The following is a 10741-nucleotide window of genomic DNA, read 5'->3' as shown; positions in this document are numbered from 1 at the left end:
TGAAAAAGACTTATCGAAAATATCAGTTCAACCCATGACGCTCAAAACATCATATTTATAAAAATCCTCAATCAACCCGAATTAAAAAAAAAAAGCTATCTTTTATCTTGCTTTAAACATGACGATAATGGCAGCTGTAAGGAATTCTTTTCTTTTGATTTTCTCTTGATTTTATGCTATTATACTCTTGGTTTCGAGCTACCAACCACAACCTTTGAAATTTTTTAAAACGCTTCGTTTGATTCTCATTTCAAGCGAGTTGATGGAGGTAGGTTTTACCATTAACCTATTCTTCAGAACTTTTAACTCTTCTGTTTTGTCGGCTGGAGGAGAAGAGGAAGCAATTGTGATTTTAATTATTTTTACCGTAAAATCGGAAGTCTAATTAAATAGAGGTGTCAATATATGATTGAATTGGCAGAGGATTTACGAGAGATGTCCGGCCACAGTTTTCCTTCCCCCATGATGAAATCGACAAAAGTGAAGAAGCTTTTACGATTTGGGTGTTTACTTAAAATTAAGTAGCAGGTGGATAGCAGTACTGAAATGTTTTTCTATCCGAGAATCTTTGATCTTTTTTAATTCAATATATAACCATTACCATACGCAATATGAATGATGAACATAGTTATTAGCTAACTCTTTGATATGGTTTTTGGTATTTGCTTGCTCGGACTCTCGAATCTGCCCTTGGCACATCCTGGATTTCCAACCAGGGTAGGCTTTTATGGTCCGAAACATAGCCAATATGGTCCTGCCCTATGATAAGGTTCGCCTAATTGTACTTTTTATTTAATTTCTTGGACTTTATATATGTAGCTCGCGATGAGATCCATTAGCTAATAACTCTATCCGATATGTTGGAAATAACTTTTTATCATTTCATTGGAAAACATTGATTATTACTTCTTTAAATGTATTTTATGTTTGGATTTAGTTTGTTGACTGCAGACCAAATATTCAGGTCCATTGAATATGCAGTCTTGCATCTCAAGGTGAATATTTTTTTTTACCATTTGCTTCTTCTTTTATTTTTAATGAGAGGGGAGAGGGCATATGATCTGATCTACTCACCAGCCATGCTCAAGTGCTCCACCCACGACCTCTAAACAAATGGCCTTTTTTCCTTTTACTTTCTGAAAGGAATCTGTTTATTTAAAATGGGATATATTCAACATTATTTTTTAAAAAATCATAACTTTTTGTATTTCAACGATGATTCACTATAATAAACAAATTAAAAGTACAGAATGGAGAAGTAATTAGCCAGTATTGTAGTGGTGTGAGGAGCTCTTTTGCTTTTCTTTCAACTAAACTTGCTATAAAAATTTCCAGCCTTTTTGGAAATCGGATATTTAAGAGAGAAATAATGTTAGGTTTGATTGAGGTGGAGAATATTGTGGTTATTGGACATAGCTGCTGTGGAGGTATCAAAGGGGTAATGTCTATCCCAGAGGATGGGACCACTGGTAGGTAACCATTATTGGTGTCTCGAAACCATATTTACCTTATTTTCCAACCGCGCTTAAACATTCATAGTACAGCATATACTTTAGATTAAAATAAATCCAAATGCATTTCAGTAATTTGTCCGTGTGATTGTGTTGGAGTTTCAACACACTTTAACCGAGTAAAGTAAGAATTTCAGACAGAGCACCAGCAGCAACGTATTATACCCGGGTAAGATATAAAGGAAAAATGCTTGAAGTTTTAAGCCTTTAGCTACTGTCAAGAATAAAGAACAGAACTTAGAAGTTTTTGAAGGCAAAGAAAAAATGGAGCATATGGAAGAAAATCTGATAATTCTAAAAGAACAATGGCATAATGCTAATACATAAATCAAGCTTTTTGCTTGTCAAAATCAACATGTGGTCAACTAATCTATACCAACTACCACTAATACATTGGAACTTACAAAACAAAACTTGTACACTTAAGCAAAGTTGGTCATCAACTCCTACATCATCAAATTATAACAAATGTAGGCTAAACTAAGTTCAAAATGAACTAGATTACAAAAGCATAGTTAAACGGTAACAAAATGTAACTGAGACAGAAAAGAAGCATCAACCCCTTCAGTTGCATGTATTTTACCCGGGTAACTTGTGTGTATGAATTCTTGCACATACTTTACCCGGATAACATAAGTGCATTAATTTTCACATGCTTGAATCTGCATGGGCTGCATGGGAACTAACTTCAACACTCCTCCTTAGTTTCCATGCTGCAAACTCCAAGTTCTTTTCTTAACTTAATAAACCTTGAAGTACTTAGCCCCTTTGTGAAAATATCAACAACTTGGTCTTCTGAATTGCAATGAACCAGCTCTATCTCTCGAGCTTGTTCCATCTCCCTTACCACATGCAACTTAATGCTGAAATGTTTGGTTCTACCATGGAAGACAAGATTCTTTGTAATTGCAACAGCGGATTGATTGTTACACATGATCCCTGTTGCTTCTTCTTGATGCAAGTTGAGGTCATCCAAGATCTTTCTAAGCCATATGGCTTGATTTATAGCTCCAGTAGCTGCTACATATTCAGCTTCAGCAGTGGACTGAGCAACTATTGATTGCTTCTTTAAACTCCAGCAAAACATTGCTGAACCAAGTGTAAATGCATAACCTGAAGTGCTTTTCATGTCATCCTTTGAACCGCCCATCCATCGTCGATTGTAACCTATCGACTTCGTGTTTTATCTTTGAATTTCAGTCCATAGCTCAAGGTGCCTTTGATGTACCTGAGCACTCTCTTTGCTGCTTGAAGGTGTTGTTTGTTGCAGCAATGCATAAACCTCGACAGCATACTAACGGCAAACATGATGTCTGGTCTGGTTGCTGTCAAATACAACAAGCAACCAACAAGACTTCTATAATCAGCTTCACTGACCTGTTCATAGCCTTCTTGACTTGATAGTTTTACTCTAACAGCCATAGGTGTGCTTGTTGGCTTGCAGTTTTTCATAGAGAATTTGTTTAGAATTTTTGCAGCAAATATCTTCTGCCCCAAGAAGATTCCACTATGAGTTTGTTGCACCTCCATTCCAAGAAAGTAGATCATCTGTCCCAGGTCAGACATTTCAAACATGTCTTTCATTTTGGCCTTAAAATCAGCCAGTATACTTTGGTCTCCTCCTGTCACCAAAAGATCATCAACATAGAGGGACACAATAAGCCGTGTTTCAGCTTGTTTTTTTTTTTTTACATAGAGAGTTGGCTCACTGATGCTTCTCTCAAATCCCAAACTGATAAGATAGCTGTCAATTCTTGCATACCAGGCTCTAGGGGCTTGTTTTAGGCCATACAAGGCCTTCTTGAGCCTGTATACCATATCCTCTTTGCCTGTCACAACAAAGCCTTGAGGTTGGTCAATGTAGATCTCTTCTTCAAGGATGCCATTTAGAAATGCAGACTTCACATCAAGTTGGTGTATCGTTCACTGCTTCTGAGCTGCCAAGGCAATCAGTAATCTGATGGTGTCTAGCCTGGCCACTGGTGCAAATGTTTCCAAGTAGTCTTGGCCATATTTCTGGCTGAATCATTTGACTACAAGCCTAGCCTTCAGTTTATTCAAGCTCCCATCAGCATTTTACTTGGCTCGATAGACCCACTTTACTCCAATAACCTTCCTCCTGGCTGGTCTAGGAACCAATTCCCATGTCTGGTTCTTCTCAACCATGGTAATTTCATCAGCCATAGCCCTTTTCCATCCTTCATCAGCTTCAGTATCTTCAAAACCGCATGGTTCTTCTTGTGCAACATAGGCCCTTTTATAAACATCAGCCAAAGTCCTTGTACCTTTGACTGGTTCATCATCAACATCCATCTCTGGATCAATTTGATTAGATTCAAACTGATCTGTCATAAGTTCTTCAGGGATGGCTTCAGGTTCATTTCTTTCCCAATTCCAACAAGCCTTCTCATCAAACACTACATATATGCTTACTTGGATTTTGTTGGTTAAAAGATCCAGGATCCTATAACCCTTTTTGATCATACTATACCCGATTAAAATACCAGGAACAGCTCTTTTGGACAACTTGTCCCTCTTGACAGCTGGTACTTGGCTATAACATAGGCAACCAAAGACTTTCATATGAGCCAATGATGGCTTAAACTTGAACCAGGCTTCAAAAGGTGTCTTGTGAGCTAGTGCTTTGGTTGGAAGCCTATTCTGAATGTAAACAGTAGTGTTGACAGCTTTAGCCCACATGGTCTTGGGCAAATTCTTCTCAAATAATAAACATCTGGCCATATCCATCAAGCTCCTATTTTTCCTTTCACTAACCCCATTTTGTTGGGGTGTGTAGACATTGGTTAGCTGGTGTTTGATGCCAGCATCTTTGCACAAAGCTTGAAACTGAGCTGAAGTGTATTCAGTTCCATTATCTGACCTAATAGTCTTTATCTTGCAGCCTATTTCTATTTCCATTGCAGTTTTAAACTTTATAAATACTTGAACAACCTCTGACTTATGCTTTAAAAAATAAATCCAACAATATCTGGTACAGTCATCAATGAAGAGAATAAAATAACTGTTGCCACTTAGTGATTCAGTCCTCATGGGCCATAAACATTAGTGTGCACCAATTCCAACTTGCTTGAAGCTCTCCAGGTTGTGTTTGTAGGAAATGGAAGCCTGGCTTGCTTTCCTATTTGACAAACCTCACAAACTTCTTCATTCTGAACTGTCTTGGTGAAGTTTTCAACCATTTCCTTGCTGATCATTCGAGTCATAGATTTGAAGTTGGCATGACCAAGTCTTTGATGCCAAAGCTTGGTGTCTTCTGTTGAAGCAACATGAGCTGAGTGTGAGTCACCTGACCAGTTGACTTCAAAGCATTTGTCACTCATGGTGACTGTCATGAGGCTTGATCCATTTGGATTAGTGATTTGGCACTCCTGGCCCTTGAACACAACTGAGTATCCCTTTCCTAGTAGTTGAAAAATGCTAAGTAGGTTCCTGTCAATCTTAGGTCCCAGCAGCATATTTTTTATGATTTTGTCACCTGTGGCAGTGCATATTTGCACATCTCCCTTGCCTTCAACCTTGATTAACTGACCATTTCCAATTTTTATCTTGGTTTTGCATGATTTGTCCAAGGTTTTAAAAATGGTTGCATCTGGTGACATGTGGTTGGTGCAACCACTATCCAACAACCAGCCTTTTGTACATTTCTTTTGATCAGTTGAGCATGAAACAGCAAAGACTTGTTCTTCATGATCACTGCTATCTTCAGCTACTCTAGCTTCTTCATTCTTGTGTTGTGGTTGGTTTTAGCCAGGTCTGCCTTTTTCTTTGTAGACTCTTTCAACATGGCCCTTCTTCTTGCAGTGTTGGCATACAGCATCTGGTCTAAACCAGCATCTGGCCTCTGGATGACCAGGTCTTTTACAAAATCTACAGAGTCGATCTCCTCCTCTTGCAGCATCAGGCGTAGGCCTGTTTTTCCAGTTTTTCTTACCTTTGTAGGCTGAGGTGCTCAAGGCAGCTTTGGCCTTAACTTGGAAAGCACCCTCCTAGTGCTCCTCCATTCTATTGGCTCTCCTTTGTTCCTGAGCATAGAGGGCATTAATAAGCTTAGTTAGGGAGATAGTTTCCAGGTCTCTCGAATCCTCTAGAGATGAGATCTTAGCCTCATATCTTTCAGGTAATGTTGAGAGCACCTTCTCCATAATCCTTGGCTCATCAAATTACTCACCAAGGAGCCTTATGCTGTTAACTATAGCCATGATTCTGTCTGAATACTTCTTGACAGTTTCTTTTTCTTTCATCTTCAAGTTCTCGAACTCCCTTCTCAGATTCAACAACTGCTGCTGCCTTGTCCTCTCAGTACCTTGGAACTCCTCCTTGAGCTTGTCCTAAGCCTGCTTGGGAGTCTCACAAGCCATGATCCTGGTGAAGATAACATCAGAAACACAGTTCTAAATGCATGACATGGCCTTGTGTCTTTTAGTTCTCTCATCTGCATGCTGTCTGATTTGAGACACTGTGGGGTTGGCTCTGAGTGGTGCTGGTTCAACATCTAAGTTGACAACATCCCACAGATCAAAGGCTTGCAGGTAAGTCCGCATCTTAACCTGCCATATGTGGAACCCTTCACCATTAAAGACTGGTGGTGCAGTTGGTGAGAAGCCTGATAAAGCCATCGTTTTTAAAGTTTGCTAGAACAGGTCCCTTAAGAATGCAGCTCTAGATACCAATTGTTGGAGTTTCAACACACTTTAACCGGGCAAAGTAAGAATTTCAGACAGAGCACCAACAACAACGTATTATACCCGGGTAAGAAATGAAGGAAAAATGCTTGAAGCTTTAAGCCTTTAGCTACTGTCAAGAATAAAGAACAGAACTTAGAAGTTTTTGAAGGCAAAGAAAAAATGGAGCATATGGTAGAAAATCTGATAATTTTATTCTAAAAGAACAATGGCATAATGCTAATACATAAATCAAGCTTTTTTCTTATCAAAATCAACATGTGGTCAACTAATCTATACCAACTACCACTAATACATTGGAACTTACAAAACAAAACTTGTACACTTAAGCAAAGTTGGTCATCAGCTCCTATATCATCAAATTATAACAAATGTAGGCTAAACTAAGTTCAAAATGAACTAGATTACAAAAGCATAGTTAAATAGTAACAACATGTAACTGAGACAGAAAAGAAGCATTAACCCCTTCAGTTGCATGTATTTTACCCGGGTAACTTGTGTGTATGAATTCTTGCACATACTTTACCCGAATAACATAAGTGCATTAATTTTCACATGCTTGAATCTGCATAGGCTGCATGGGAACTAACTTCAACAGATTGTACTGTGTATTTGATGAATTATCAGTAACTAATAAGCTGATAAGTAAGAACTTGGAAAAACTTAAATTTTTTTTGGCTTTAGCTCCACTTTCTTTGAGGTATGTTTGATGGGGGAATAAAGCAGGGGAACAAGTTCTGTAAATTTGAACTTTCATTTTATTTTGAGGTTCTGGAATATACCAATATAAATATGGATTTCATTACCATTCTGGTACATGTAAGGTCTCATGCTCGAGTTCATACTTAATATGATTTTCTTACTTTTGAACAGATTGAAGACACTAAAGAAAGTTTATACATAATATGATTGTCTTACTTATGCTTGAGTTTGCAGTGATTTCATAGAAGAGATGTGCACTTGAAAAGACTAAGGTGAAGACAGAGCTGAGTTTCTCGGAGCAGTGTACCATTTGTGAGAAGGTGATTCATGGGTAATCTATTATAACATCTTTTTGCACTCTTACACATTACTATAAGATTGATATATTAATATGGTTTTGAAGAAATTGATGCAGGAGGATGTGAATGAATCTCTGGAAAACCGATTCACATATCCATTTGTGAGAGAGGCAGTGTCAAAGAAAAGCCTTGAGTTGAAGGGTGCACATTATGATTTTGTTAATGGAAACTTTGATTTTTGGAATCTCGACTTCAAGCTTACATCCACTCTAGCTCTATGAGTATTTTTGCACTTTCCCCATACCTTCTTTTGCAATGCTGCTTTGTATATTTCTTCAACAATACCATTCCCAAGGAATAAACCGGCCTGATTTTGGTCCACTTTGTGTTTAATATCATCTGAGGAAAAAAAACCAAAACTTGAATGTTCTATTTTGATGCACAAAAGAAAAAGCCGACTTTTGCGTTTAGCCCCCATTCTTTTTCTTTTTTGTTGACAAAATTCTGGTAAGAACTAACTTTAAAAAAAGAAATTGGGTTTAAGCTTATATCGCAGTGTTTTTCTCAAATTGTAGCTGCTATTGTTGAAGAGTAAATGTGGAAACAAGGTTGGCAGCAACTTGAGAAACGAAAATGATTGCAAATTAAATGATGGGTTTTGAATGTTTAAGAGATGATATGATCCAACTGAATTAACTCAAAGTTTATATTTTCATGATTCTTCAAAAATTATTACCAAACAACATATGTGAATGGAAGTAGTATGTAATCGAATAGGATTCAGAAATGAGGTTCTTTGAATGCAAAAAACTAAAAATTTAAACATCCATACTTTCATAGAGAGTCGAACTCAAGACCTCCCGCTTACTAAACGGGTGCTCTAACCAACTGAGCTATGAAAGCCTCGCTGGGGTTTAAAGCTATTTTTTTAATATTATAAGTTTTCTAAAACAAAGTTTGCATAGAGTGAAAACGGAAGAGAATTAGCAGAAATAGAGGATAAGTGAAAATCTGAAGTTCCTTGAGTCTGCTACTGTGTACCTCATATCATCAAAGTTGGAAACTTCAACACCTCCACATACCCAACCCTTCATTTCATTACTAACTTTGGTGGTTCTCCTCCCCCTGAATACTGCTGCTACCTTTCTCTCTGTTTTCCACACAAAAAACACGCATGAAGAAAAGGTAGTTGAAATGCGGCTTCCCCTAACTTATGAATTATCCCACCTCAAAACCTCACTGCATTAACTTATTATTTTGTTACGGGAATCATTCAATCTAAATTTAAAGATAATATGTACGAGAAATTTTGAACAAATAAAATAAATTTAAATTTGATTATGTATAAATTTTATTAAAAAATTAATAACATAAATCATTAATTTACTTTATTTTATAACCGTGAACCGCTTCCAATAATTCATTAATCAAATGATACATACTTAAAAGGCACATAAGCCCAACCAAGTAAGACACTAAGCATACGACCAAACAAGCTAAGCCCAAGCCTAAGGGGAACAAACCTTAGACACCACCACACAACCAGTCTTTGAGGTACCCAGTTCTAGCAAGCCTATCGATAAGGAGGAACCTAGGTCATCATCGACAAAACGAAGCTCGTCAGGGGAAAACCCACCAACTGAGCTTTCATTCCAAGTCTTCGAGTGGATGTCAACAACCGAACATGTCTAGTGCAACTTGTTTAACATTGCCATGTGCGATCCTTCAAGGAAAAACATCAATTATGATCCACCTTTCGCGGGGGTCATATTAAAATCTTCAAAACATAAGCCAATAATACTAGAACCAATCCATTGGCGGGAAAAAAACAAGTCACCATCTTCCCCTCTCAACGAAGAGTCAAAACGAGGAGGTGGCGACTTGAGTTATTTTGCCGAAGAGAAAGGCGAAAAGAAAAGACCAACAACCATGGTCAGAGATGTGAGTAGCAATGGCCCGATGGTAAGGTAGGCGCTCATGGAAAAACTAAAATAGTAAAAGACAGGCGAAGAAAGGATTTTGTTGAGAGTGTTTAAGAGAGACTTTTTAATTTCAATTAAGTTAGTAATATAATATTGTCCCACGGACAGTGATTGTTGTTATTGTAATAGAGCACTAGGATCTGTCGTAATTTGATATATTAAATTAAGTTCTCTCAAACACTTCATGAGTTTGTTCTCAAGTAATTTACAAGTCTCTTTAATGCTTTTTGTTGATATTTAGTTTCTGGTGTTTATAGCGGGTTTTCTTACGTTTTTATCCTTTTGATACTCAAATTGGCAAAACTATGACATTGGGAACCTAATGGTTTATTTGAGTTTGTGTAGGAAAATGACTATGGCCAAATCCTGAAGAAAATATCAACTGCTTTGGGTGTCACGGCATTGATACATGTGTGTCGCGACACCAACCCTCCATCACCTCAGAGGAGCAAAACTTTAATGAAAGACCAACTTGGAGTAGGCTGTCAAGATGTCCTGAAACCAGGTATGCTATGTCACAACACAAAGTCTTGATGTTTCAACTCCAAACCTTCGAGGTCGCAACTCCACTACTGATGGTTGAAGTGAAGGAGTCAGGGTTGTAGTTGAGGGTGTCGAGACACAAATAAGCTATGTCGTGACATCAAGAACCCCTAAGCCAAGATTGTGCTTACTATAGAGGATGTTCTGACACCGAAGCTTGGGTGTTGTGTCACTGAAGCTTAACAAGGTGAAAAAAATTGAAGGGGCAATTTTGTGCCCAACACCAACTCAAGTTAACTCATGCACTCCAAGGGGATTTTTGTCAAATATTAGGGTTGTAAACTTGAATGTATTAAAGGCACACTTGATGCCAAACATAAAAGAGCCTTTTTTATCATCTTTTTAGTTCTCTCTTTTATTCCTTTCACCATTTTTAGGTTTTCAGTATTTCTTAACTTAGTTAGTTAGTAGCTAGTTGTTCTTTGTTTTTACTATAGCTTTCACTTCCTTTCAATTAGATACGAAACTTTCTTTTGTTATTTTGATTTCTCTCTGAAGTATCCTATGGATTTTGTCTTTAAGAACTTTCAAAAGCGTAAAAGTCTCAACTTTGATTGTGTTTTCATTACCATTAGTGTTGCTATCATCTCCAACAAAGACTCTCTCAAGAGTCACTAATATTTTCTCAACCTTGCATTTTTATATTTTCTTTGATGAATCATTTAAGCATGAACTTAACTAATCATTACCAAAATAATATTTATTACTAAATTTTATTATAATCAAATATATTTAAATATTTTACTTGTTTAGCTTTGATTAATTAAACATCCTTACTTGGAATAAAATATCCATTAAAAATAATATTTTGATTTAATCTTTTATAATTAATTATCATCCTAGCTTTTTCTCTTTTATTTCAGCATGGTTTCTTACCATAAAATCAGGACTACAATGTGGACTATTAGTTGTGGACTATTAATCATTTTTCTAATAATTCTTTGATTTGTATATCAAATTCATCTATATCTTATTTAGTATAGATCATAGGTTTTACTCTA

At 36.9% G+C, this 10741-nt stretch overlaps 1 protein-coding gene and 1 non-coding gene across 2 annotated transcripts; one reads left to right on the top strand and one right to left on the bottom strand.

Annotated features, from left to right (window-relative positions):
* The first annotated feature begins 262 nt into the window (after nt 1-262).
* Nucleotides 263-7496, top strand: LOC108477572 (carbonic anhydrase 2). The gene is given in 8 exon segments (XM_017780104.1): nt 263-268; nt 629-769; nt 952-964; nt 967-995; nt 1388-1473; nt 7151-7174; nt 7176-7236; nt 7332-7496. Coding segments are annotated over 8 exon segments (525 nt in total).
* Nucleotides 7497-8044: 548 nt separating this feature from the next.
* On the bottom strand, nt 8045-8118 carry TRNAT-AGU (transfer RNA threonine (anticodon AGU)). Its single transcript has one exon. It is a non-coding gene; the product is annotated as a tRNA-Thr (tRNA).
* Nucleotides 8119-10741: the final 2623 nt, after the last annotated feature.

Source organism: Gossypium arboreum, chromosome 12 (genome assembly GCF_025698485.1).
Source record: "Gossypium arboreum isolate Shixiya-1 chromosome 12, ASM2569848v2, whole genome shotgun sequence".
Classification (NCBI taxonomy): Eukaryota; Viridiplantae; Streptophyta; class Magnoliopsida; order Malvales; family Malvaceae; genus Gossypium; species Gossypium arboreum.
This window is presented reverse-complemented; position numbering and strand designations above follow the sequence as displayed.